Here is a 26414-nt window from a genome sequence, read left to right as displayed (position 1 = left end):
CCATCCCATCCTTTCCTATTCTGCAGGGTGCCTGAGTGCGGATTCCGTGGCTGTTTCCTCACTGGCCAGGAGGTGGCGATAAAGACCTGGATCCTCGGCTTGGCGAGGGGTTGGGGCCAAAGCGCTGCCTGGACAGAGGGGAGGGGGCTTTAAACTTTGCCGAGGAGATTGACACCCAGGTGTGGCAGGGCCAAACCTGGCCGCCGGGAGTATGGGGCTGGCGATGCTGAGTCAGTGCAGCGGTCAGACCAACGCCACCTGGTCTTTTGCCACCCCCTGATGTGATTTTAAACACTGCCCACTCCTCCTCCCTCCACCACTAGGAGAGAAACAGCTGGTCCCCACCCACTCTGGATGCTTGCCCTCCAGGGACCTGGGGAATGCAGAAGACAAACGTTTGTCCACCCCGCTGGAGTCTGGACACCCTCATTGCCCAGTGGAGGTCAGCAAGTAGCCTTTGGTTCCAGTCAAAGATGGAAGCTGGGGCCGGGGCTCAGGGCACGGGCCTGTTTCAGGTGTGGGTTGATCTAGGTTGACAGAAGCTTGGTCCCAGGTTTGAAGTGTGTGGCAGGGCCTCCCCCCTTCCAGAAGAGGGGATCACCTGGAACAAGTCCTGGCACCTGACAATGGCTTGCCCCCACCCCTCAGCCTCATCCCAGCCATGACTTTGTCCTCTCCCTCTCCTTGGTCCAGGAGCCCTGGCACCTAGAGAGGCTTGTGGGGTGAGACATGGTAGCAGGTCCCAGCCATCTGGAATGCATGTTTATTTGTGGGGTGAGAAAGGCCTCTCCTCACCCCCTGCCCGCGACCATGCGCAGGCTTGGGCTCCAGTAGCCATTCACTTGGGAGCCTCCTGTGGTGTCATGGAAGGCAGGAGGGGCTGGTAGCCTTTAGGGCATCCTCGCTTCAGGACTGTGTGCAGCACCAAGCTGGGCAGGAAGGATTCCTACAGAGACCAGGAGGACCAGCTGGAGGCTGTGGGGTCCCTCTGGGCCAGAGATGTGGCTCCCTGGGCCCAGGGGGATTCTATATCCCAGCCCAAGGGGGCAGGCACAGGGGTCAGCCCCATTGTACAGATGAGGGAATGCAAATGCAAAAAGACCCCAGCGCTTGCAAGTATGGGGCTGGGAATCGGAACCCAGCTCAGTGCGAGAGCCCAGCCCTTAGCCACATGCAGGGAGGCTTCACCCGGTACCCCAGCCACCCCACTGGGCAGGGGTTCTCCAGGTGGCTGGCTGTCAGCAGGCACTCACCAGCTTCCGGCTCCAGGAGCAGGGCGATTTGCCCACCTGCCCCAGGATGTTGTCAGTGTCCAGCAAGGTTTGGAGGTCACCTCGTGGCCTCTGTGTGGTGGTCCTGGGGATGCAGGGCAGGCTGCTCTTCACGGAGGCATCCTCAGAGAGGTGACCCGGTGGCTCCTGGATGGGCCTGAGGGGGACAGGAGCCCGTGAGCTGCATGGACCCTGAATCCCACGTCCACCCATGGCTGGCAGGGCCCTCAAGGCCACCGACCCTTAGGCTGCCCGCTGCTGGGTGGGGTCGTCTACAGGGTGAGGAGGGGGTGCCTGGCAATGCCTATGAATCCTGTCCCCTTCCCCAAAGCCTCACAGGCCAGGGCAGTCCCAGCCGAACGAGATGTTGGCCATGACCTCCTCCTTGGCCCTGGGGCACAGGGCTTTGGACAAACTCTCCAGCCATCTCCTGACACTCCCGAACACCCCTTCTGATGTCGTTGACCGGGGAGCTATCCCATTCTCGATGGTACCCTGCCGGACTGGAGGAGAGAGAACTCCAGTGAGATCTCTACCCGGGGTGGGGGGGTGTACCAACACCCCCACTCTCCCCTCCTCCCTCTCTGGCAGGCAAGGCTGGGCACAGCCCCATCTCCATGGCAACCCAAGGCTCCCCAGTGCCTTATGGCTGCCTCCAGAGAAGGCTCAGGTTTTAAAACTATCTTGCGTGACTGTTTCTGCCTTTATTACCCAAACTGTGCCCCCCCCCCCACATACCCACTCCTACTGCAGCCCCAAATGGGCCTTCTTTCCCATAATGGGAAGGCCAGTCACACCACCGTGGAAATCCAGAGACAATGGTGAGACTCCTGCAGGGATGGAGGGGCTAGGAGTCTTTCCTGCCCGAGAGCTGCCCTTCCAGCTGGTCAGGGGCCCCAAGTTCCCCAGCGGCTGCCTCAGGATGGAAAGGGCTGGGAAGCAGTCAGCCGAGAGAGCCCCACTCTGGTGCCCTGGGATGTGACCACAGCTCCTGCGGCCACTGGCCCCCAAGGAAGCTTCTCCTGAGCTAGCTAGCTGCCATTCCCATGAAACGGTTTCTCCCTGGGGGCACCCCGGCGTCTCTTCTCGGCTGCTGTGTCACCTGCTCTCGGAAGCTTTGGCTTCCCCGTCAAACAACAAGAAACTGGACAAAACTGCAGCTTCTATTTCCAACTTCCTATGACGCTAAGGGGCCTGGGTAGGGTCCCTCCTGAATCAGCAAAGATCCTGGATTTTAGGGCTTTACCCACAGCTAGGCTTTGGAATAGCCACGTTTCCTGAAACTGCACACAGTAGTTGGTCAATAAATAGATGCAAGCTCTTGGAGGCCCTGGGGCTGCTAGCTCCTGAGAAGCGAAGAGGCTGGGCTGATGGAGAGAGGGGCGGGGGGATTGGTAAAAGGTTATACCAGAGCAAGGACATGCATTCTTCCCACCTGCTTCTTGACACCCACTTCAGAAAACACTGGAAACTGTGCCAAGGCAGACACCACCACATCCATCCCCAAGGAGCCGAGGGCAAACTTCCATCTCAGAACCTGGGCCTGGTGGTTCCTAGCTTCTTTGCTGGACCAGCCAGTGCCAGACTTCCCCAGAGAGAAGGTTTGATATTCTGGACCTTTCTGGGCAACTCCTCAGCCAGGCAGGCCTTCATGGATATGGGAAGAAGATGCTTTAGGTGCCTTGCCACCTTCTTCAGCCCCTGTAGGCCACGGAGGGGGCCAGACGTGGGAGTCAGGAGGCTGTGGGTGCCTGTTGCGAGGTGGGCAGATGTGGCACGTGGGAACCCGTGGCAGCAAGAAAGCCTTCAGTGGTGGCCAGGCCTGGGCAGCCATTGTTTCCTCCGCTGTGACGCTCCCCGGTGCCACCCACGTTGGGACACCTCTGCAGGACCTCGGACCCTCTACTTGGTCTTTGAGGCCCTCCTGACACTTCTGGGCAGAGTCAGTGGATTCCTAGCCTCTGCAGGCTGGCCCTTACTCCCAGGACCCAGGGCCACAGTCTCTGCTCTCTGGGCTCCAGGCTGGAACTTTCTGGAGTCCTGGGGCTCCCCGCCCTGTCTGCTTACCTGCACAGCTGCGCTCCCAGTAACGGAGAGCTGTGTCCCGCAGGGTCTCATCGGCGAATCGCACTCGGAAGGGGCAAAACCGTCTGCGCTGTCCTGAGCTTTCCCCCAAGGAGCTGTGGGTGAGCACAGCCTTGAGCTTGGGGGCCTGTGCACCGTGGGGCCTGCTGAGAGAGACGAGAGGGGCAGGGGAGGCTCAAGGCTGAGCCCCCAGCCCCACATTCCACTCCAACAACCCATGTCCACTGGACCAGCCCTCGCTGTGTATCCTGACACCACAGTAGCTCGCCTTTTCTGGGAGTACTTCATGCCTGCCAGGCAGTGGATCATGCATGCAGCATGCATCAGCCCGTCACACCCGCACAACCGGGGAAACATGATCATTATTCTCATTTTACAGATGAGCAAACCACAGCACAGAGATGTTTTGCAACTTGCCCAAGGTCACACAGCTGGTAACGGGTAGAGCCAAGATTTTTTTTTTTTTTTCCTTGAGCCAAGATTTGAATCTTAGTTCCAGAGCTGGCAATCCTATATATCGAGCAATTCAGCAGAGAGAAGAAGGATGTGAACTTGAGCGTCAAGAAGGCCTGGGTTTCAACCCTAACTCTTTTAAGCCTCAGTTTCTTTATCTGTAAAATGGGGATCATCCTTGTGCCCACCACGCGGGGTGGCAAGATGAAATGGGTGCCAAAGCACTCCACCCAGGGTGTGTGGTGCCCAGAGTAAACATCTGTGACTTCAAACTGTTCTTATAATCATCAGTCTCAGCTACACCTCTACCCACACATGTGAGTTTGGGCAGACCACACTCGAGTCCTCCATTTTGCAGTTTTCCCCTCTCAATTATGTATTATATAGTGTAAGCATGGTAATAGCATCCTTATAAGAGTTTGGTAAGTATCAAATAACTTATGGGAGGCATCTAGTACAAGGCCTGGCATGGGGCCCGCGCTGAGTAAAGGGCATTCTGTTATTGTTATATTTATTAATTTCAGCCTCAAGGGCAAGGCTGCGGGAGGGCCTGCTTGATCCATCCATGGCTCTGTTATTCAGAAATGCCACGTTCAACCTTAAGGACACACATATTGATGTATCTGCATCCATTTATCTGACTACATCTTTATGTCTGTGTGGACACGTAAGGGATACTTTCATCAGCCCACAAAAGAGCCAGGCGGTCGGAAGATGTTCCAGACCTAGTGATCCAACAGTTGTCTGCTTATCAACCCCTGGTCCGTGTTGGCCTCAGGGCTAGACACAGGTGCACCCTGGCTCTGCCGGGGGGACTGAGATCTCAGCTTCTCCTATCAGAGGCTGCTGGAGCCCATTCCCATGCACCCTGGTGTCCCCTGCAGGGCCTACCAGGGAATCTCACACACCACGAGGTACTCAAGTATTAGCTCTTAAATGTGAAACACCGTGACTGTGTCCACCCCTGCTGTTTGTCATATTTGAGATAATGAGTTCCATACTTTTATTTATTATATCTTGTGAGACGTAGTGCGTTTATTTGATTGATTTAAAGTTCCTGGCTTGGCAAATGTGTTTCACTTCTGGCACCTTCTCTGAGCCATCGGTGGTGTCTGCCTGGAGCACTGTGTCCGGAAGGGTTCGAGGCCCAGTGGGGGAAAAACGCCGGGATCAAATAGTACTGTCAGCCATGGGTCCAGAAGGAGAAGGAATGGCATGTATGTTGTGTATTTACTCTCTTTGGTCTTAAAAACTCATGGGCAATGCTCTTCACCTTTCACCTCGGTTTAAGCCTGTTTATGCTGAAGGAGTTTTTTCTGCATTCTTTTTCCCCTCCATTAGAGCTATGGCATCGAGGTCCAGGTAAGCTCTAATGCCCAGGCTCTTCTCCTATATCTCCATCCCTTATCTCATTTCTCCCAATATCTGACATATAGTAAAACCTAATAAAAGAGGAAGAAATGGACGAATGAATGGTGGGATGGGTGAAAGGATGGAAGATTGGGTGGGTGGGTGGATGGATAGATGGACTCATGAATGAGTTAATGAAAAGGTCTGAATAGAAGGACTGGATGTTAGGAGGATGGGTAGATGTATGGATGGTGGATGAATGACTCTGTATATGGTGAGTATGTGGACTCGTAGATGGCTTCTTGACAAGTTATAGATGGACAGTACCCTGGATTTACAAGTGCATGGGAGGATTTGGAGATGACTGATCATTGGATTCATGGATGGGTGGATAGAATCATCAGAGTTTATGGTTAGAAAGATGACTGGCTAGATGGATGAATGGATGGATGAATGGATGGATGGAGAGATTCATGGATGGGTTGTAGAAGACCTGGTTCACAGAGAAGATGTATGCAAGGATGGATAGGTGAATGGGAGCAGGAATATCTGAATGGATTCATGGATGGATTATGAATATGTTGGCAGAAGACCTGATGAATGGGTGGATGGATTCATAGATGTTGATGGATAATCCTTGGATAGGTTGGGAGGAGACCTGCTCTGGGATAGAACTATGTATTGATAGATAAGTGGATAGATGGATGGATGGATGGATGGATGGATAGATGGATAGATGGATGGGTGGATTCATGGATGGATTATGAATGGTTTGTCAGAAGACCTGATTCACGGATGGACACATAGACGGATGTACAGGTGGACAGATGGATAAATTCATGGATGAGAGACAAAAGGAAAGAAAAGAAGAAATGCTCTTTCTCCCCATCCCCCTACCGCCAGTCTCCTGTAACTCACTGGTTGGCCTTCTTGAGGGTGAACTGTGAGTGATCTCTCCTCAGGGTCCCCAGGGCAGGTATCTGATGGAGCAAAATCTTCTTAAGACTATTCTGGAAGTACGATGACTGGCCCCTTGAAGACAAACAAGCCACACCTGGCATGAGTGGTCGGGGTCCCCCATCCTAGGAGCACTGTTGGCAACCCTGTCCCCATCAGCGGGTAACTTGACACTTACCGCAGGTCTGGAAGTTGGGGACACCGGGGCGATTGGTGGCAGTGCTCTGACACACTCCTTTTTGGTTGTGATGCTGAGGGTGCTGGGAACCACGAGGAGGTGGAAATAGCTATATGAGCCTTCGCTTGGGGACAGTCCTTACTAGGCTCTTCCTAGTTATAGGGCCTTGGGCCTCAGTTTCCTCAACTGTACAAGAGGGGCAATGGTAGACCCGCCCTCGAGGGGTAGTTGCCGGGACTCTGCCAGGCCTACTCCACTAACAGGAGCTGGGATCATCCCGGAAATGACTCCGCCCCGCCCTTGCCCCGCCCTTGCCCCGCCCTTGCCCCGCCCTTGCCCCGCCCCCTGGGGGGTCCCCGGCGGCGCCTCACTCGGCGGCCGGCGTTCCGCGCGCTCCGCGCCCAGCTGATGCAGGAGCTCCCGGAACCCGCTGGGGAGGAACTCTCCTAGGAGGGCGGGCAGGGTGGTCGCACCCCGGCAGGGATCCTCGCGCTCTCCAGGCCCCGGGCGCCCGGCCAGGAGCAGGAGCGACCTCCGCCTTGTCCGGTTCTGCGCCGCCCGCGGGGCCAGGGCGGGCAGGGCGGGCAGGCGCGGCGAGGGGCTCCTGACGCCCAGCCCCAGCTCTGGGTGCGAGGAGCCGCCCGGCCACCACGCGCCGCCGCCCTCCGAGGCCCTCAAGCCGCCGGGGGACCCGCGGAGCTGGGGCAGGGGCAGCCTGGGCAGTCGCGCGTCTCTCCTTCGGCGAGCGCCGTCGCCGGGGGGCCCCTCGGGCGCCACCTGCTGGGTCCCGGGGTTGGGGGGACGCCGGGGCATGTCTGGCCCTGCGCTCAGCTCAGGGCATCCTCACGCCAGTGGGGCGGGGTGGGTGCCGTGCCAAGTGAAGAGGAGGGCATAGGCCAGCCCCCAGACCATAGTGCCCGGAGGGGGGGTCCTTGTGGCCCGGGGGTAACACCGCTGCCTCGTCAGGCAGCGAGCGGCTTCAGGCCCGTGCTCGCTCAGCCTCTGTTTCCTCACCTGCAAAATGGTCACGTAAGCGTACACACCTTTCTGCGTTGCTGGGGGCGTTTAGGTGTGGGAGCGCATGTAAATGGCATAGAATAGTGCCAGGCACGCTGTACGTGCTCAACGAAAGGCTAGCTGCTATTACTATTGTTATTATTTTAAAATTATTATTATTATTTTTTAAGATTTTATTTATTTATTTGAGAGAGAGAATGAGATAGAGAGAGAGCATGAGAGGGGGGAGGGTCAGAGGGAGAAGCAGACTCCCTGCTGCGCAGGGAGCCCGATGTGGGACTCGATCCGGGGACTCCAGGTTCATGACCTGAGCCGAAGGCAGTCGCTTAATCAACTGAGCCACCCAGGCGCCCTATTTTAAAATTATTATTATTTAGGATTTAGTCTGAGTCCCACTACTTATTAGCTTTGCAAACTTGGACAAGCCAGCTGGTTAACTTCTCTCAGTGCCCTTATCTGTAGAATGGGGATAACAGAGCACCTGCTCCTTTGTGACTTAGCCCATTGGAGTGTTCAAGTCCTATTATGCTATTAGCACTCCCCTGGGAATTAGGAAACCTGGAACCAGCTCCAAAGGAGAGACCTGCCCAGCAGTTGCCCAGTCCTGCTGGGGCCTCAGGGCCCCTTGGGTGGAGAGCTTGTTGAAAATACAGATGCCCCAGGTTCTGACTCAGTAGGTCTGGGGTGGGGCCAAGACATATCTTTTCTTTCTTTCTTTTTTTTTTTTTAAAGATTTTATTTATTTATTTGACAGAGAGATAGAGAGCACAAGTAGGCAGAGAGGCAGGCAGAGGGAGAGGGAGAAGCAGGCTCTCCGCTGAACAGGGAGCCCGATGCGGGGCTCGATCCCAGGACCCTGGGATCATGACCTGAGCCAAAGGCAGCCGTTTAACCGACTGAGCCACCCAGGCGCCCCGACATATATTTTCTTTTTTAAGATTTTATTTTTAAGTAATCTCTACCCCCAACGTGGGGCTCGAACTCACAACCCCGAGATCAAGAGTGGCAAGCTCTACCAGAGCTACTCAGCCAAGAGCCCCAAGACACATATTTTTAACAAACTTGCCCTTTGGGAGACAGAGCCCCACACTTGCCCCCAGCTACTGACACTGGGGGGTCTTGGAGCCTGCTTCCTCCCTATCACACCCCACTCCCAGATTGTTGTCAGCTCTGAGCTGGCTCCTGGTGTCACACTCACCGCAGGGGGCTTCTGGGTGGGTCCAGAGAAGGTCCCTTGAGTTTAGAGCCCCCTAACCAGTGGGCTGGTCCTTGGGAGAGCCCATCTTCCCAGCCTGATCCCTCTGCTGGACCCTCCTTGCTGCCTCCTGGGCCTCTTCAGGGTCATTGTGATCCGCCCCTCACCCAAGGCCATGGGAGGAACAGCTCTCAAAGGTGGGGCTTTGTGCTCAGGAAGTCAAGGCTGCACTCACAAAGGGGTGGTGGAACCCCTGACAAGGGCAACCAGGCCCAAGCCAGGGGTGGAGGGCCCAGGGTTCCACTCCCCTCTCTGGGTCTGGGAGGCCCAGGTGGGTCAAGTTTGGGCTGGGCAGCTCTGGAAGTACAACAGTAAGAAGGCAGTGGGCCTGGAAGGGAACCGATTTCAAATCCAGGCTCTGCTTCTGTTTGCTATGCAATGCTGGACGAGTCTGTCCGTTCTCAGGGCTCCATCTGGGACTCTTGGCTGGGAGGAGTCTGTACTGTGAAACGAGTGGGGGAGAAGGATTGTTTGGACCAGTAATTTCGCTGGCATGGTATCATGTTACAGTTTTATGAGTCTGCCTGGAGGAGGCATCATAGCTGATGCATTTCCATTCTCTGCAAATACTCAACGAGCGATGGAAGGGCATATACCTCCTCAGGAAGTTAGACTATCGAGTGGGAAAGGTGAACATTTTTTATATTTATTCTAAGAGCATGTGGGTTTTTTTTAAAAAAATGGATGAGGAACACCGGACTAACTAGACGATTTCTAAGGAGCCCTCCAGCTCTTGCATGCTGCAAATGTTTCTTGACCAACTACTGTGTGCAAGGCTTGGGAATTCAGAGATGCAAGAGGCTTTGAGGTCGGGGCTATCCAGATCTGGAAAGGCCTCAGAGTCCAGGTGTAGGGAAGGGACTTTCTCTTCCATTGATAGGAAAAAAAAGGTGGGGGTGGATTTTTAGGCACCCCTAAAAGAGCTGGGCTCAGAGCTGCCCCCAAAAGAAGATTATAGACACACCCAGCAATTGAGATTTTTCAGGATTAATCCCCTTCCCTTAGAGACATGGACAATGAAGCTTGGGAGAAGGGCCCAGGCCAGGGGAACCAAGTCTGACCTGGAGTACTGTGGAGAGGATGCCATATAATATATACATACACAGATTTGGGGGACTCAGCAGCAGTCAGCACTCTGCCCGCCCCCCCCCCCCATAGCTTTCATTTTGTCAGAGCAAACACACTTTTTTTTTTTTTTAAGATTTTATTTATTTATTTATTTGACAGAGAGAGAGCACAAGCAGGGGGAGCTGCAGGCAGAGGGAGAGGGAGAAGCAGGCTCCTCGCTGAGCAGGGAGCCCGATGCAGGGCTCGATTCCAGGACCCTGGGCCCACGACTGGAGCCGAAGGCAGAAGCTTAACTGAGGCACTCCGGCAAACACACTTTTAAGAATCTCCTGTGTGCAAATCTCCTCCTCCCAGAAAAGGGCACTCTAAATCTAAGACCAGGGCATCGGTTTAGGAAAAATGAGTTTATCATTTCACTGCAGGCACTGGGGTGAAGGCTTGACCTGCTATATCCTACACATTTTTTTTTTTAATTTATTTGATAGAGAGAGGGAACACAAGCAGGGGGAGCTGCAGGCAGAGGGAGAAGCAGACTCCCCGCTGAGCAGGGAGCCCGTTGGGGGGCTCAATCCCAGGACCCTGGGATCATGACCTGAGCCGAAGGCAGACGCTTAACCAGCTGAGCCACCCAGGCGCCCCTATCCTACGCATTTAACACTGGCAGAAGAGGAGACTGAGGCTTGCAGAGGTTCACAAAGCCTACCCACCTGCAAACTCACAGTCCATCAAGGTTGTTTCGGGGACCCCTCCAAAATTTCTATACATGGGAGGAGCCCATGGGAGGGCAGACTTTTTGGAATGCAAACCTCAAGTACTTGTTCTGTTTATTTGGGGTAACAACCCCTTGGCACTGTCAAAGGTATTGCTTTCTTTCTTTCTTTGCGGATCTGTATATTATTTTAAGATGCAAATTGTTATGGGTACGATCTGAGGAATACGGCTCCCTGCCCTGCCCCCACCCCCGCCCCTTTATACAGAGTGGAAAACCCACAGAACGGTCGTTTTTTAAAAGCCCAGCCTTCGGCCTCTAACCGGACTGGCGCGCGTGCTGGAGGCAGGGGAGGCTCGGCTGCGCCGAGGCTCTTTGAAGTCCGAGAGGTCCTTCCGGGGACCCAAAAGTCACCCGAGGTCAGCCGCCCACGGGGCGGGGCGAACCGGTCTGGGGCGGAGCTAGCCGCGGCCCCGCCCCCGGCGCCCGGAAGTGACGTGTGCGGACAAAGGCAGCGCGCGCCGCGGGGTGTAGTGTTTGTCCGCGGTTTGGCGGAGCTGGTGGTGGGCTTGTGGGTTCTTCGCTGCCGCCTCGGGCCGCCTTCCCTTCCTCTTTCCCGTCCTCTTCTCCCGGGTCCCGGGAGCCCCCGCCCGGGGTGAGTAGCGCGAGGCGGAGCGGGGAGCGGTGGCCGGCGGGGGAAGGGAGGTCCCGGCCCCCAACTGCCGCGGCGCCCTGAGGCCCCGGCCCGTCACGTGACCCGGCGCGAGCTGCCCGGGCCCCCACGTGCGCGCTCCGGGGTGGTCGGACCTGGGCCACCGGTGGCGGCGGGTGGAGGGGGAAGGCCCGAGGCGCCCGGACCCTGGACGGGGCACTCCCCCGCGCCGTCCCGGGGCCGTAGCTAGACCCTTCCGTCTCCGAGCCTCAGTTTCCCCTGTGAGAAATGGGGATTAAGGAGGGCACGCACTCGGAGGGTAGGTGTCAGGACGCAGTAGAACGCTCAGGTCAGAGCCGGGCACAGCGTAGTGCCCGTTGCATGGGAGTCGCTATCATATTTCACCTTGGACCCGACCCCAGATACGGCTCGACACTGGTGCCGGCTCAGAACACAGCTCGCCGCCGAGAGCCCTGGAGTCAAGGTCAGCCAGTTTGCGGAGGGGCTGTCCTATCGAACGAAAGGCCCAGGCTCTGCTGCCCAGCAACGGCGGGATCTCTCTGGGATAGAAACCGCTGGTGTCAGAGGCCCTGACGGTGGGGTGGGATAGTCTTGCAGATGGTCGGGATATATAGAACCATTGCCCAGAGAGAGGGGATGAGCCCCTGGAGGACTAGGGCCTTGACTGTGTTAAGAAGTCTGGATTCCCTCCTTACGCTGTTCCTGGTTTCCTGTGTGTATTTGTGTTAAGGCACGTCACTCGTTTAGTGGAATGGTTTTCTGTCCCTCAGCTGGGTTTTGGGGGAGGGCCAACAGCTGATTCATTAGTAAATGTGACTCCCTGGGGCCCTGTCTACACTTTGCCTCCCGGTGTCCAGATTGGAGTGGGCAGGAGGTCCCTAGGGGTCACAGGGAACAGTGGGGTTGTCAGTCAAATAGCAGAAGTCCTCATAGACTCTGCCCAGGCTGTGTACAGAGAGAGTACATGTGGAATGCTTTGGTGGGGACCAGAAGCCATAGAGTCACAAAGATAGCGGCCCCACAGTCTCTGCAGTGTTTCTGTGCTTGCAGGGATGGGACGCTCACTCCCCTCCTGCACGTTTGCAGAGCTGTTTGTCTGCTGGGTTGAGCCCCAGCATCACAGTAATAATCCCTTGGGTGTGTCCAACACTACAGTTTCTAGGGCCTTTCACTGCATTTTTCCCTTTTGACTCTACAATTGGCAGAGAATTGGTGAAAATCTCATTTGACAGAGATTTCTAAACTTGAGATGATACGTGCCTTCCACTGTACTGATGACGTGATGCTTTCACACCCACCTTTAATCATCACAGCGTTCTTGTAAAGTCAGCATCACTGTTCCCATTTTATAGATAAAGAAACTTACCTCCTAACTGAGGTTAAGCGTCTTATCTGAGCTTACACAGTCGGAGAGAAGCAAAGCCAGGATTCAGACGTGGTTCATTTGACTCCACCGGAGCGTTAGTTTGTTTTTATTTTTTATTTAAAAAAAAATTTTTTTTTTAAAGATTTTATTTATTTGACAGAGAGAGACATAGTGAGAGAGGGAACACAAGCAGGGGGAGTGGGAGAGGGAGAAGCAGGCTTCCCGCAGAGCGGGAAGCCCGATGTGGGACTCGATCCCAGGACCCTGGGATCATGACCTGAGCCGAAGGCAGACGCTTAACGACTGAGCCGCCCAGGCGCCCGCGTTAGTTTGTTTTTAAACACTCCCATCTCCCTTCCGCTCCCAGCCTTTTTTAGTCATCTTTACTTCCTCCTTCCCTTTCTTTTTCATAGAGCACCTTGCCATTCCCATATGTCTAGCTGCTGTCTCAGATCCAGGGAGAACAGGCCCTTTCAGCAGGCTGCAAGAGGGAGGAGATAACTTCAGGCAGGCTCTTGTCTCCTGTTAATTCCAGGCTTTTTCTTCGAGACTGGTAAATGAGGAGGATGCGAGGCCTCCCCAGAGCACTGACAGTGACCGTTTAAACACCGTTCTTTTCCATGGATCCTGGGAGAAGTAGCTGGGGCGCCTACCCACCTGTCCCCCTAAACACCTCGTAGGGGAAGAGGAGGTGGCCAGATGACTGAATGGTGGACAACACATTCTGTCTGCGGAGCAGAGTCCACTATGAGCAAAGGGCTTCTCCCGTACAAGCTAGTTGAGAGTGCACACAAAGCCAGATTGTGCCCACCCCTGCAGCCATGTAGCTCCTCACCACAGCCTGGGCAGAGTATATGAGGGCTTCCGCTATTTGACTGACAACCCCACTGTTCCTGTGACCCCTAGGGACCTCCTGCCCACTCCAACCTGGACACCGGGAGGCAAGGTGAGACAGGGCCCCAGGGAGTCACGTTTACTAATGAATCAGCTGTTGGAACAAATGTCAAAATTAGACTTGGCATTTCCTGGCCTGGATGTTCCTCCCCTGGCTTGTTCCTAGAATCTGCCTGTAAGTGGAGTTCTTGTAAATTAGATTATTCAGAGGACCTTGACATTTAAAGAAATCATGTTGTAAGGCTTTTGGTAAAGCACAAAAATTACATTGTCGGTAATGGCCTTCAGTGTTACCAGTTTTGAATGGTTGGATTTTTGTTGGATTTTTCTCAAAAGTGGAAAATGTAGCCCCACAAAGCTCATTCTTTGGTTCATTCAGCAACCAATTAGCATCTCCCCGCTTTGTGTCCGGTGCTGGGCTAATGGGGAATGAGGTCATGTCCCTGTCCCCAGGAAGTTGACCTCCTTGGGAGGGAAGGCAGGCAGGCAGAGAGAGTACAGGCAGGGGAGTGGCCCCACATTTATTCCGTTCATTTCGTGGGGAGTGAACTTTTTGTTGAATGCTATGTGGGACGCAAGAGAAATGCAGTGATACATCTCAGGGTGTCGCCACCATTCTCCAAGGAGCTCCCAGGCCCGTGGGGAGATAGATAAGAAGACAAAACCAGCAGTTTGTCAAGATTGGTGGGCAGTGATGGGGACAGGGTCGGTGTTGCCGAGCTCCCGTCTGAGTGCTGAGTGGAAGAGCCGGCTTTGATGCCGTCCTTCCTGGGTAATGGTGGAGAGGCTGTGACATGGTGACTGTGGGGCCTGTTGGTGGGGGCTGGGTAGCCCCCAGACTGAGCTCCGTGGTGACGTTCAGGCCGGTGGCTCTCTTTCCTGTTAGCTCTCAGAGACATCACTGTATGTGATATAGGAATGACAGCATTCCTAGCTATCAGCAGATTTCTGCGTTCTTTTGCTTTACCCTGTGACTCAGGGCTGTCATTCTTGTTGAGCAGTGTGCCGCTTTCTCTTTCCCACGCTGGTGTGGGACATGGCGAGGAGCCAGGGTAAGGGGATGCTGTATTTAGAACCAGCCTCCCCAGCCTGTTACCCCAAAGGGCCCTTCAGTTGACACAGTAGTTGAAACTTGCCTTCACTGTGGTCCCAGACCCTTGTAACCTGAACAGGGAAGCTGGAGCATCAGCCTGAGAGCTGATTCAAGAATCTGAAGGGGATTGGAGGACTCTCTCCACACAGCAGAAGGGCTCTAGAGGGCAGAAACAGTGACAGTCACAGGTCTAAGAACTAAGAACTGGACCTGTTAGGGCACATGGATGCTGTCGCTTCTCTTCTGGTTCCTCAGAGGACCAGTGTGGTCTTGTCTGTGAGGAATGTCCAAATCCAGGAAGGAGCCAGGAGATGGGGAGGAGGGCCCTCCCCCGGTGCCTCCGCTGGCTAGCTGGGCTCCCTGGAAAGGGCTGACCGTGGCGGAAGCAGGATTGCATCAGTGAAGAGCGTTCCTGAGTTGTTGGGCAGTTGTGGGCCTGCTGCTTCTGGAAGGTTCCTTGTCTTCTAGGACAAGTTCAGAGTACAGTTGTGTACTGGGGATTAGTGACAAACGTGGCCAGTGAAAATTCTTCACCTCTTCTCTTGTTTTGTTCCCTTTCCTTCTCTCCTTATAGTCAGTCTCTGAATTATGTATCGAGGGATATATGCTTGTCCTCAAGGCACTTTTCTTTTTCCCATCGGATGACTTCTCTTGGAAGCCCTTAAGGCATTCCTCCATCCTAGAGGTTTTTCACTTGGTTTGAGCACTCTCCCGGGGTCCCACATGAAGCTTTCCTGTCACCCCGTGTTCCAGGACTGAGTGACTTAACTATCACCCAGTGGAGTGGTGTAAAGCTGGAGGGAGTGAAGCCCCAGGAGCACAGTCGTGCAGTGTTCCTGGTGGGTTGGGGGGGTGGGAGGCTTTCAGCCCTGCACCGAGGGACTCCTGTGGGCTTGGTGCTGGGGACACAGTGGCGAAAAGGCAAGGTTGCGCCTCTGGAGCTTCCATCCCAGTGGAGGCTAGACAGCAAGTAAACAGTGTAATTTCAGATAGAAGTACACATTCTGAAGGCAGGAAAACGTGGGCATTGGATTGGGGTGTTGGAGGAAGCCACCTTAGCGGGGCCGGTCAGGGAGGGCCTCTGAGGATGTGACCCCTAAGCTGAGAGCTGTCTTCCCACGACGCTGCTGCGTGTCCCCACTGCCAGTGGTTCCTGCCGCTCCCACTCGGCCCCCACTCTGCCCGTTGGGCCCGCCGCCGCTGACAGCCCGGCACACCTAGGGCCCTTCGGAAACTCTCAGCTGATTGGTTTTCCATTACCGTCGGGGCCTCCCGTAATCCAGGCCCAGTCTGCCTGTCTAAGCTCGTCTCCCATAATACCCTTTCCCTCTGTCTGCATTCCAACCAGCCCAGGCCGTCCCCAGAACCGTCTTCGGGTGGCACACAGGCGCCACCCCCTCTGTCCTTGTTCGAGCCCCCCCCCCCATCATCCCCTGTCTTTTGGGGCCTAGCGAGGTTGCCTTCTCTTGGCTGCTGCTCCATCTGCCAGTCGGAAGGGAGTCCTCCATTCGTTGAGTTTCCACAGGACTTTTGGCTCAGTGAGGGTCTCACTGTTTCTGCATTGTGTTTTAGTTGGTTCCACTTGATTCTGTCTCCTGCTGGACTGGAAGCTCCCTGAGGGTCGGACGGTGTCTCAGCAAGCCGCAGAGCAACTAGAACAGCACGTGCACATGGCGAACGTGTTGCGGGGGCCGGTGCCTCAGGATAGAGATGTGCCCCTTCTGTCCCTCCCTGGCACGAGTGGCTGGGCTGGCTGGGTATGCAGCTGCCGAGCCCTCCCCCTCCCCCAGGCCCTGGCTCTTGCTTTGTCGTTACCCCTCCACCTGTCATGGGAACACTCTCTTGTTGTGTCTGTTTTCACTGTCGCCCCCGAAGCCCACACAGCTGCTGACACGGTCTTCCGGAAACCCACATCCCTTGTCACTCCCTGCTTACCCTAGAGTAGTTCGACCTCACTGCTCTTCAGCGGGGAGTCCAGTCGACAAATGTGCCCCCGCCCCGACCCTGTGTTTCCAGTTGCAGGCACTCTCTGTGTGCCTTCCACACCTCTCTTCGTGGAGCAGGCTTGCCCCACTGGCTTAGTGAGCTCTTCCTTATTGTTTCAGCTGATGGTGGTTCTCTGCGGGATGCCTTCCTCGACTCCCCAGGGAAGCACTTCCTCTCGGGTGTGCTGTGCCCGCATCTTGTACTAGTCTGCGGCCCTGCAGTTGCCAGTGTGTGCATGGAGCTGTCTGCCCACTTCCCGGCACAGCGCCTGGTACACTGTCCCAGCACATGGTTAACCACAGACCGGACCCCACAGCGAGCTTCATTCTGTGCTCGCGAGTGAGAGGGAGGCGTGCGGACTCCCCAGGTCCCTCCCAGGATCAGCCAGAACACCCACGGTAGAAGGCTGGGGCTCCTTGCTTCACTTTCCTCAAGTGTAGATTGGGAGTTCTCTATGCCCTAGTGTTAGAAGCCATCAGGTCAGGTGTCATGTCTAGTAAGGAAAGGACTAGAAGCCCAGGACTCTGGGTCTTCTCCTCTGACACAAAGGTAATTTTGCAAAATGACTTGAATACAAGAGACAGAAGGTACTGTCATCCAAGGGATAGAAGCGGTTTGGGGGACACTGGACATTTCTCTACATCGGGCAGGGTTGAGTGACCTCGTGAAGCATGGGGTGAGACTGAGGCCCTCAACCTGGCTGATTTGCTCTTTTTTGTTGTTCAGGAGGCACTGTTGCTGAGTTTGGTGCCTGAGCTGACTCGGTTGGTGACAGCATGACAAGTGAGGTGATAGAAGACGAGAAACAGTTCTATTCGAAGGCCAAGACGTACTGGAAGGAAGTCCCGCCCACAGTGGACGGCATGCTCGGGGGGTATGGCCACATCTCCAGCATCGACATCAGCAGCTCCCGGAAGTTCCTGCAGAGGTTTTTGAGGGTAGGCAGGTCTGGCGTGCCGCCTAGGAGCAGAGGATGTGGCCCTGGTGGCCCGGCCTGGTCTGCACGGGGTGCCACCTTTTACACGAACCACCGCAGGGCCTTTGGTTATCGGTTGGCATCAACCACCCAGACCTTGAAGGGTGGTGCGGGGGTGACGTGTGGACTGGGGCCTCTGTCTCAAGGTTGCCACATGGGAGCTGGCCGCTGTGCGGGGGCTCCTGGGCACCAGAATGGAGTCTTCCTTTAACTGTTCGGTTTTGTCAGGGGCGAACCCTTCGCGCTCTTGCCGTGTTTGCGGCCTGTTGGGCTGGGGGTGCGGGCTGTTCTGCTGAAGGCATGCTCCTGGTTCCTCACCTGCTCTGTCCTCCCTGGGCCAGGCTGGCGTGTCCCTGGCTGCAGCCTCCCCTGGCAAGCATCAGAGGCTGGTGCTTGCTCCCCACACTACGTGGGGTCTCCCCTCCCACTTCCCACCTTCCCTGATCTGTGAAAATCACCGACTGCCTTCCATTCTTTCACGGCTTGAATTCTTTTCATCCTGTGGTTTTACTGGGGTGTCGGGAATGAGAGGAGATAAATGCACCTGTCCAAGTTAATCACTTTTAAGTGGCAGTCGGCTTGCGTTTTAGGAATGTGTGTCCCAGGCAAGAATATGCTGTGGTCCTACCCACTGGCGACCCCCCATGCCAGCCCCCGGCCTGTGCCCAGTCCTGATTTGAGTACCTGGGAGCTTGGGAGGAACAGCCCCTTCTCGGGGACAGGGTCCCTCAGACTCTCTGAGCCTTCCTTACGGAGTCTGTGCCTTCCCTGCTTCTCAGGAAGGCCCAAACAAGACGGGGACCTCCTGTGCCCTGGACTGCGGGGCCGGAATAGGCAGGATCACCAAGCGACTGCTGCTGCCACTCTTCGCGGTGGTGGACATGGTGGACGTGACAGAAGACTTTCTGGTCAAAGCCAGGACGTACCTGGGGGACGAGGGCAAGAGGGTGAGGAACTACTTCTGCTGCGGCCTCCAGGACTTCAGCCCCGAGCCCAGCTCCTACGATGTCATCTGGATCCAGTGGGTGATAGGTGAGCTTTTCGTGGCCCTCTCCACCCTCCACGCACCTTCCATGCACCTCCCACTGTAGGGGCGGGTCCGTGTCCCCCCCCCCCCCCCACCACCACCTTGGAGGGCGGCCCCAGTGCTCCTGCAGCAGGCAGGAGGGCAGGGCTTTCTCCAGTCCTCCCTGGGCTCACCTTCCATGCTTTGTCAGTACCTGTTATGACCCACTTGGGTGCAGTTTTTGGTTGAAAAAATGTAAATGACCAATAACTTAACTGCATTCAAGTAACGTGGAAATGAGTTTTTATAAGTAAATGTTTTCTATTAAGAGGAAAAATTGAAGCCTTGGCTGCCCCTGCTGTTCACAGCGAGTGAGCCTTGCTTTGCCGTCCCTCCTGCACCCACTTAGCCCCACAGCACGCCCAGGGTGCTCTCCCTGGGCTGTTGACCTGGCCGGCAGGCCACTGTACCAGCAGTTGGCCGCCCACTCCACAGCAGACACCACAGCCCTGCTGGGGACACACTGGGTCTGGCCCTGTATTTTGTGGTCCCTAACAGCCCGTCTGGAATTCTAATTAGGGAAGGAACGGTCTGGTATGCACTCCCTAATCCAGGCCTCGGGGCTGGGGGGTGGCCTGGAGCGTAGGTGTTGGGCAGTGCCCAGAAGTCACCAAGTCAGGGTGCAATCCCAGCTGTGTACTTTGTGACAGCCCTTGGGTGAGTGGCTTCTGAGCCAGCTTCCTCTTACATAGAACGGGATTTGGTAAGCCTCTCTGGACTGCTGAGCACGTTTAGACAGAGCTCGGTAAGTGTGAGCGGAGGCTGAGAGACTCGGCCAGTGGTATGTACACGCGTGGCACCACTCCCTCCCTCGTGACTCTGGCCTCTGCCGTCCCCAGGCCACCTGACCGATCAGCACCTGGCGGAGTTCCTACGGCGCTGCAAGCAGGGCCTGCGCCCCAATGGCATCATTGTCATCAAAGACAACATGGCCCAGGAGGGCGTGATCCTGGACGACGTGGACAGCAGCGTGTGCCGGGACCTCGAGGTGGTCCACAGGATCGTCCGCAGCGCAGGCCTCAGCCTCCTAGCCCAGGAGCGCCAGGAGAACCTCCCCGATGAGATCTACCACGTCTATAGCTTAGCCCTGAGATGAGCAGGGGATGGCAGGAGAAAGGGACCAGTGTGGGGTGGGGGGCTGGCAGCCGGGCAAGACCCAGAGGCTCCATGATGATGGTTCGCGAGTGCTGAGCGAGACTGCTAAATATACCTGTCTGCCGTCCGTCACTAGACTCTTTTTCAAAAGGCATAATGGGACCCAGTGGGGAGGGCACCACTGGACAGAGCAGTGAGGCTGGGGCCTGGCTCTGTGGCCCTGAGAGGCAGGGACCGGGCAGTGCAGACCATGGGACTCCAGGGCCCCTGGGGCTCCCCACATGGGAATACAGCGATCCCACCACAAGTGGGAGATTTTCTGGATCTCCCTTTCAACCACCCAGCCTTCCAGCCACAGGCCTGGGTGCCTTAAGAGGAAGAGAACTCTCGGTTGTTGAGGACTTTTTCCCTTGGGGGGATGAGAGGAGCCGGGCCGTGGAGCCTGCAGCTGCTGGGGATGTTCATGTTCTGAGGCCTGTTTGGTGATGGGAGCCCTGGTGTCCCTAATGTGATCGTCACAATGGGCTACAGCAAGGGAAGTCTGCAGCCTCACTCCTGGCTGTGCCCTGCAGCTCCTCCTTGGTGAGCATTTTCAGTCAAAAAATAAAAGGGTAAATCCTGTACTGGGAAGGCCCTAGCCAGTCTGGAGTGGTGCTCTTCTTTACTGGGACAGCAGTGCGGTGCTACTTGGAAACTGTCCCCACCAGATGCCACCGTCCCCTCGTGCCTCTCACCTCTTAATGGCTGCGGTGGGAGCCTTTGTCCTAGGTTGGGGGAGGGCGCGGAGGGGGCCAAAACGTCATACAAGGACCTTGAAGGCCAAGAGAAACATTTTACTTTATAATGTATCCTTTAGTTGCCTCAGCTTGCCTCCCGGCATTCACACAATTCACAAGGACCCACATGACTGGGAAGCAGCTTCGGCTTCGTGAAGGTTCGGCATGGACAGTACAGTCAGCTTGCAGTATTGGTAGCTTTCAATATCAGATGAACCCCTCACAAAACACATTTTGGAAAGGACTGTCCCTGGTCATGCAGGATTGCTTTTTAGCAGAAGGCACGGTCCCCCAAGATCCCAGGTTTGGCACAGAGCTGCCACCGGAATCCAGTCCCGTGCCTTGGTGGGCCGGGCCATGGATGACCTGGCCCCAGAGCAGCCAAAGGTGGCAGGGGTCAGCTCAGCTTTCTCCCTGGCCCACCGAAAGCACTTTTGTAAGTGACCTAATAATCTAGCACGGGGAGAGGTGGGAGGGAAGGGCCTCAGTGGGGTCGTGCCCCCACAGGCCCACCGCGCTTCCTCCTGGCTTCAGCTGGGCCCCATGCAAGACAGACCAGCCTCCTGCAGTTCCCAGGACCGAGACTCAGAGCCACCCTGCCCGATGCTCCCCGCAGATGAACAGGGTGTACACTCGTCCCAAATCTAAACCCGGTCCTTTTTCCCAATGTGGTTGAGACTGGGAGTTCTGCCAAACAGAAGGGGGGCAGTCCCCCTGGAAGACGAAGCCTTTTCCCACTGGAATGACTGCAGCTGCTGGGCTCCACCTGGTTTTCTTGGTACACAGTGAGGATCAAGTCTCGTCTCCCAACCTCTACCTTCTGACAGGAGGCCAGAAGGTTCTCCCCTAAGGCTGCCGCAGGTACCAAAATCCACCAGGAGACTGAGCTGCCCAGACCCTGCTCCCTTCAGTTTGGGAGTGGTCAGATGTCCTCTTCAACAGTACCGCTGTGCTCACTAAGGAGGTACCACTTCAGCCGGTCGGGCAGAGGCAGGGCTTTGACCTTCACGTCCACAGGCCAGGGCTGAAGATGGAGCCGGATGTAAACGCGACACAGGTGCTTGAGGGACGGAGGATAGCTCTCCAGCTGCCTCAAGGAGCAGTGAAGGGCCTGGATCTTTTCTGCCAGGCTGCCCACAGGATGGATATCGAAGTTTTCAGGCAGCTGCAGTTTCTGGGAATTAGTCACCATGAGATCCAGGACGGTCTCGGCTTTGCGCAGGAGGTCCACGTGGCTCTCATCTTCAGCACAGCCTGTGTGGGAACAGAGCCTCTCGAAGATGATGTGGAAGCCAGACCAGCAGGACGCACCATGGAGGGAACAGTTATAGGCTGCTCCGGACTCCAGCAAGAAGCGCAGGAGAGGGAAATGCAGTTTGAAGCTCTTGAGGCAGATGTGTGTGAGGGACTCGTGGGCTGGGCACTCGCTGGGGTCGGCCCCGTGGGCGAGCAGCAACTGCGTGACTTGGAAGCAGAAGCGGCTGATCATCTGGGCCTCCTCTTTGTCCCCTCCCACGGTCTCACCAAGCAGGAAGATGATGCAGGTGAACACGGTGTCCCCATCTTTGGTGGTGGCCTTGACATCTGCGCCTATGAGAGCCAGTCGGGAAAAGACAAGATGGGAGGTCTTAAACCCCTGCAAAGTAGTGCTTCGTGTGTAATGGTGGGAGGGAAGGGCAAGGCCTGGGAACAGCCTGCAGACGAGCCTCACCTCCTTCCAGTAGGAGCCGGATGTTCTCAGTGTTATAAATCTGCACCCCGTCGCTACTGGCCAAGGCGTGGAGCAGAGCAGTCTTTCCTACAGGAGGAAGAGAATGAAGAGGAGTGGGGACCAGGAAGCTGAGGTCAGGGCAACCCCTGAGGTGCAAGGGAAACCACGCAGGATGAGAAAGTGAACTTTTTTTTGTTTGTTTTCAAGGATTTTATTTATTTATTTTAAAGATTTTATGTATTTATTTGACACAGACAGAGAGAAGCAGGCTTCCCGCGGAGCAGGGAGCCCAATCCTAGGACCCTGGGATCACGACCCGAGCCAAAGGCAGCTGCTTAACCCACTGAGCCACCCAGGCACCCCAAGGATTTTAAAGTAACCTCTGCACCCAACGTGGGGCTTGAACTCGTAACACTGAGATCAAGTCGTGTGCTCTACCATCTGAAGCCAGCCAGGTGCCCCTTTAAAAACGATCGACCTCTCAGCCAAGGCTGAGGGTGACCGGTTTCTGGTCATTCTCTTTCCACCCACACAAAACCACGAGCAGAGTGGACAGAAGAGCTGGGATTTTTCAGGACACTCAGATGCCACCTGAGCCCTGGGCTGAGTCTTTGCCAAGAAGAAGTCATGGCTCCCCCCCCCCCAACCCCGCCCCAGAATCTGACTGCGCGCACGCCCCACTTCCTCCTACAGACAGACCTCAAGGGGCTGGTGTGGGGCCATTGGCTGCACCACTTCCCGAAAGCCTCTGCAGGTCAACAAAATCCACTGTGAGCTTGGCTGCGCTGTGTCATCAGACAGGCTGCGTCCAGCCTGTATGCCTGGCCACTGCCCTGGGGTGCTCTGGGTTTCCCTCACAAGGCACTCTGCTTTCCCCTGGGAGGCACCCACCATGCTTGTCAGCTGCGTTGACGTCCGCTCCGAGGTCCAGAAGGCGCTGCAGGCAGGGCAGGCGCTCAGGCTCCTCACTGGCCAGGTCCAAGGGGCTGCTCTCGTGGATCTGCGCCAAGAAAGCACAGCTGAGTAGGCCCAGGGGCCTGGGAGGCTGCTCGCGGCTCCCCCCACCACATCCCTGCTTCCGAGCAGGCCGGACCCGGCTTTTACCCGGTCCCTCCGGTTAATGTCCGCCCCGTGGCGCACCAGCAGCTCCACCATGTCTGGCTGGTTTCGCAGGACGGCGATGTGCAGGGCCGTGTAGTAAGTGACAGGGTCTGAAAGCACGGACACGGCTCGTGTCAGTCCTGCCTGTCCGCACCCGGCCTCCGGCTCGCCCCAGCCCTCCCATCGGAGGAGACCCGGGCTTCTGGCACCGTGAGGGGTCCGGACAGAGCCATCCCCAGCAGAGGCCAGAGCGCAGGCGCTGGAGTCAGACCTCGGGCAGGGTCCCAGGGGCAGGCAGCCCCTCAGTCTGGGCTTTAGTCTCTTCTGTAAAATGGAACTGTAAGACAAGGCGCCTCTTCTCAGGCTGCTGCGGAGAGGCACCTCCAGTGACGGCTCCTGAAGCCTCACAGTAACAGCCACGTTCTCGAAGCCAGTCTCCAAGTGACTGACTTCCTAACAGCCCGCACCCTGGGCTCCTTGGCCCTCCCGGAGCCTTGCGCCCTCCGCACCTGTCCTCACATGGGGAGGGGAGGCGTGCCCGGCCACATACTGTGGCAGCTCAAAGACCTGCACTGGTCACAAGTCAGCCCTGCATGTCTCCTGGCTGACCCTGCCCTCCCCGGTGAGAAAGCCACAGAGGAAAGGAAAATGGCTCCATCTCCATCCCCTGGCACCTCCAGGCTAGAAGCTAACCGGGCCCTGCCATGATTTACACCCAGCGTCGCTTCTGTGTTTTCCCCTCTCCTTGTGGCATGGGCAAAAATGCGAGATGGCTCAGAATAAGTGGCAGAAAATTGCTCTCCCTGAGCTCTGGGCACAGTGCCAGCAGCCGCATTTTCATGTTAATGGAAGCGGGGATTTAGCTGGGAAAGTCTGCTGATGAAGCACACGGTGGAGGCAGCTACAAACTCACTCTCGGACCAGAGCAGGTCAGAGCCACTTGAAAGCCCACAGGGGGATGGGATTCCTCAGTCGCCACCCACCCACGGAAGAAATAAGGGAAGCGGCTCCCAAGAGAACCAGAAAGGCAGAGCCACCCTTAAGCCACCTATCCCTCCCCAGCCCCTCTGGGCTCCAGCTGACCTTCAAAGTTGAGGTTGGCCCCGTGGCGCAGGAGAACGTCGGCCGCCCGGGTCAGCCCCAGCTCGGCCATCTTCAGCAGGGCATTGCTCACACCTTCCTGGTAAAACGGAGAGTGGGCTTTTCTCTCCAGCAGCTCAGTGAGAACAAGGATTCGGCTCTCCTCGCTGGCAACATAACTGGGCCTGGGGCAGCAGAGGGGTGGACCAGTTGGGGCGGGAGGCAGCTGTGAGACCAGCTAGCCTGGGCACCCTGTGGGTGGGTGGTTTTCTGCTGTCATCACCCCCCCTCCCTCCAAGGTAGGGCCCTGGTTCTGTGGGGCAGAAAGTCTCTGGAAAAGGCCTGTGGTAGCAAGAGAGCAAGCTGGATCTCTTAACTCAAGCTGACTCCTCGGGTTTGCTGAGGAAGAACTGGGGCTGACTCCAGCCTCCTCCCCAGTTGCCCAGACAATCTGGTCCCTGGCTCAGGTACAAAGCCTCACACAGCTGTGCTGCTGGGCCTGAAGGGAGGCTTCGCAGAGCCAGGAGCAAGAAGTGGACACTGACGGCCTTCCCCTGACACTGACCATCCCTGAGCTGCCGAGGCGGCCAGACCAGGCAACCCCCGCAGCGGGGGCGGCCAGGCCCTCCTGCCGCGCTCACACTCGGAGACGCTTACCCTCCCGGTCCCCAGAAGGCTGCGCGCACACGGCCCTTCACGCCCTAGCCCCCACCCTACCTGCCCGCCAGCCCTGACCTCCAGGACTTCTGCGGCTTTCCCCAAAAGCTCAGGCCCACGGACAGCTCTGTGAACCGGTACGCAGCTCCTTCACAGGCCGCCACCTCCTCCGGGTGAGGCTTCCCTTCCTCACCAACGCTCCCACTCCCCTTAGCCTCACCCCTCTGCAGCCCTTCAGTTATCAGGATCAAGGTGCCATCCTTACTGCTTGGGCGGGATTCCGTCTGTTTCCCCAGCCCGGGAGGGTGCCCAGTGCACCACCCATGCCAAGCAAAAATTCTGGGACTACAAAAGGCCACGCAGCACCCGCTTTGCTGCCCTGCCCTCACCCCCAGGACAGCCTCCGAGTTAAGGAAACACCTTACACTGTGTTTCCAAGTGAACAGAGCAGTGATGAAGCAAGCCTGTTTCCACCGAAGTCCCTAGACAGACGCGTAATACCCACGGTGTTTGAAATTCCAACGGATCCCAGAAACACAGCCCTGCTTCCGCTTTCCTCTGCTCTTGTCTCCATTACACCGAATGTACAGACACCTGACTCATGCTCGTGTCTCCCTCCTCCGAAGCGTAAGCATCACCGACGCCGGGGGTTTTGTTTAGCTCACGGCTGCATCCCTGAACACCCTTCCCACGGGTTCGCGGATGCACCTGCTCTTGTCTACGTGAAAGGCAAGCTCAGCCACGAGCTCATCTTCGCACTGCTCTGGGGTAAAAACCGGGGCCCTCACAGACTCCACCCTGCTCCCTCGCAACCGGCAGCAGGCGGGCTGGGCACTGGGTGGGGCACCGAGGCGGCGGCCCTGCCGGCACTCCACCCTCCCGGCCTCCGTGCGCGGGCCTGGAGCACCCTCCGCCCTGCAAAGGGCAAGATTTGGGCCGGGTGCAGGGGCTCCCGCTCGAAGCAACACAACTCCGGCCTCCGCCTGCCTCTTCACCCGTACGGTGGGGACACAGCCACCCCCACCGCGCTTGTGGTGACAATTCAAGGGAAGCAGCGCCGGGTCGGCCCGCCGGCGGCAAGGAAACTAGTTACCCGTCCAGGGGCTCTTGCCGCTCGGGGTCCTGGATCCCCAGGGAGCCCAGAATCGCATCCACCAGCGGCTGGTACTCGAAGATGATCCTCCGGAAGCCGTGCAGGAACGGCATCGCGCCGGCCTCGGGCGCGGCAGGGCGGCCGCACCTTCGGGCGAGGCCGAGAAGCCGACTGGGCGCGTTCGGGCGGCCGCGGGCTTGACCTGGCTTCTGCTGGTCCAGCCCCCGCGCCTCGCCGCCCACCCCGCTGCTCCGCGCCGGAAGTGACCCTCGCAGATCGCACTTCCGGCCCGCGCCGGCCAGGAGAGCGACCGGTGGCGACAGCGCCTCCTATGGGCTCGGAGGACCGCGGCGCGACCCGGAGCGTGAGCTGGAGGGTATCCGCGGGGCCGGCGCGGGTGGAGTGGAGGGCGCGGCCCCCCGCCGCAAACCTGATCCCGGCTCAAGGCGGGTCGGCCTCTGCCAGCCCCGGCCCGGCGTGGCCCTGCTCCGCCCTGCGATCCCG

At 56.9% G+C, this 26414-nt stretch overlaps 3 protein-coding genes across 9 annotated transcripts; 1 reads left to right on the top strand and 2 right to left on the bottom strand.

The window, feature by feature from the left end:
* Positions 1 to 450: 450 nt before the first annotated feature.
* On the bottom strand, positions 451 to 7107 carry CUNH9orf50 (chromosome unknown C9orf50 homolog). The gene is made up of 7 exons (XM_035016581.1): positions 6661 to 7107; positions 6295 to 6446; positions 6078 to 6191; positions 3339 to 3502; positions 1609 to 1774; positions 1254 to 1428; positions 451 to 946 (listed from the first exon to the last, which is right to left on the bottom strand). Exons 1-7 carry the CDS (start codon positions 7105 to 7107, stop codon positions 839 to 841), a joined length of 1326 nt encoding a protein of 441 aa, XP_034872472.1. The 3' UTR covers positions 451 to 838.
* A 3735-nt stretch (positions 7108 to 10842) lies between these two features.
* NTMT1 (N-terminal Xaa-Pro-Lys N-methyltransferase 1) lies at positions 10843 to 20124 on the top strand. Of its 6 annotated transcripts, XM_035015642.1 has the most exons (6): positions 10843 to 10998; positions 15942 to 16126; positions 16475 to 16626; positions 17082 to 17293; positions 18111 to 18363; positions 19237 to 20124. In XM_035015642.1, exons 4-6 carry the CDS (start codon positions 17132 to 17134, stop codon positions 19491 to 19493), a joined length of 672 nt encoding a protein of 223 aa, XP_034871533.1. In that variant the 5' UTR covers positions 10843 to 10998; positions 15942 to 16126; positions 16475 to 16626; positions 17082 to 17131; the 3' UTR covers positions 19494 to 20124. The 6 variants fall into 6 exon arrangements, with proteins under 6 accessions (XP_034871533.1, XP_034871535.1, XP_034871532.1 ...); XM_035015644.1 differs by lacking the exon at positions 15942 to 16126; XM_035015641.1 differs by lacking the exons at positions 15942 to 16126; positions 16475 to 16626 and having other exon boundaries at positions 10844 to 10998.
* Positions 20125 to 20307: 183 nt separating this feature from the next.
* Positions 20308 to 26213, bottom strand: ASB6 (ankyrin repeat and SOCS box containing 6). 2 transcript variants are annotated; one of them, XM_035015639.1, is made up of 6 exons: positions 25911 to 26192; positions 24164 to 24345; positions 23084 to 23190; positions 22871 to 22979; positions 21980 to 22066; positions 20308 to 21858 (listed from the first exon to the last, which is right to left on the bottom strand). In XM_035015639.1, exons 1-6 carry the CDS (start codon positions 26021 to 26023, stop codon positions 21191 to 21193), a joined length of 1266 nt encoding a protein of 421 aa, XP_034871530.1. In that variant the 5' UTR covers positions 26024 to 26192; the 3' UTR covers positions 20308 to 21190. The 2 variants fall into 2 exon arrangements, with proteins under 2 accessions (XP_034871530.1, XP_034871531.1); XM_035015640.1 differs by lacking the exon at positions 22871 to 22979 and having other exon boundaries at positions 21754 to 21858; positions 25911 to 26213.
* Between the last annotated feature and the right edge of the window lie 201 nt (positions 26214 to 26414).

Source organism: Mirounga leonina, unplaced genomic scaffold (genome assembly GCF_011800145.1).
Source record: "Mirounga leonina isolate KUSES-001 unplaced genomic scaffold, KU_Mleo_1.0 Mir_170, whole genome shotgun sequence".
NCBI lineage: Eukaryota > Metazoa > Chordata > Mammalia > Carnivora > Phocidae > Mirounga > Mirounga leonina.
Note: the sequence above shows the minus strand (reverse complement) of the source record. Positions and strands in the feature narration are given on the sequence as shown.

Excerpts from the sequence above, each read along its gene's own strand:
- ASB6 (XM_035015639.1), bottom strand. The coding sequence starts at position 26,023 with ATGCCGTTCCTGCACGGCTTCCGGAGGATCATCTTCGAGTACCAGCCG. Across the intron at positions 22,980-23,083 it reads ACATTAACCGGAGGGACCGG|ATCCACGAGAGCAGCCCCTT; the intron begins GTAAAAGCCGGG and ends TTCTTGGCGCAG. Across the intron at positions 22,067-22,870 it reads CAACGCAGCTGACAAGCATG|GAAAGACTGCTCTGCTCCAC; the intron begins GTGGGTGCCTCC and ends TTCCTCCTGTAG.
- NTMT1 (XM_035015644.1), top strand. The coding sequence starts at position 17,132 with ATGACAAGTGAGGTGATAGAAGACGAGAAACAGTTCTATTCGAAGGCC. Across the intron at positions 17,294-18,110 it reads TCCTGCAGAGGTTTTTGAGG|GAAGGCCCAAACAAGACGGG; the intron begins GTAGGCAGGTCT and ends CCTGCTTCTCAG. Across the intron at positions 18,364-19,236 it reads CTGGATCCAGTGGGTGATAG|GCCACCTGACCGATCAGCAC; the intron begins GTGAGCTTTTCG and ends TGCCGTCCCCAG.
- CUNH9orf50 (XM_035016581.1), bottom strand. The coding sequence starts at position 7,107 with ATGCCCCGGCGTCCCCCCAACCCCGGGACCCAGCAGGTGGCGCCCGAG. Across the intron at positions 6,192-6,294 it reads CCCCAACTTCCAGACCTGCG|GGGCCAGTCATCGTACTTCC; the intron begins GTAAGTGTCAAG and ends TTTGTCTTCAAG. Across the intron at positions 947-1,253 it reads GCTCCTGGAGCCGGAAGCTG|GAATCCTTCCTGCCCAGCTT; the intron begins GTGAGTGCCTGC and ends TGGTCTCTGTAG.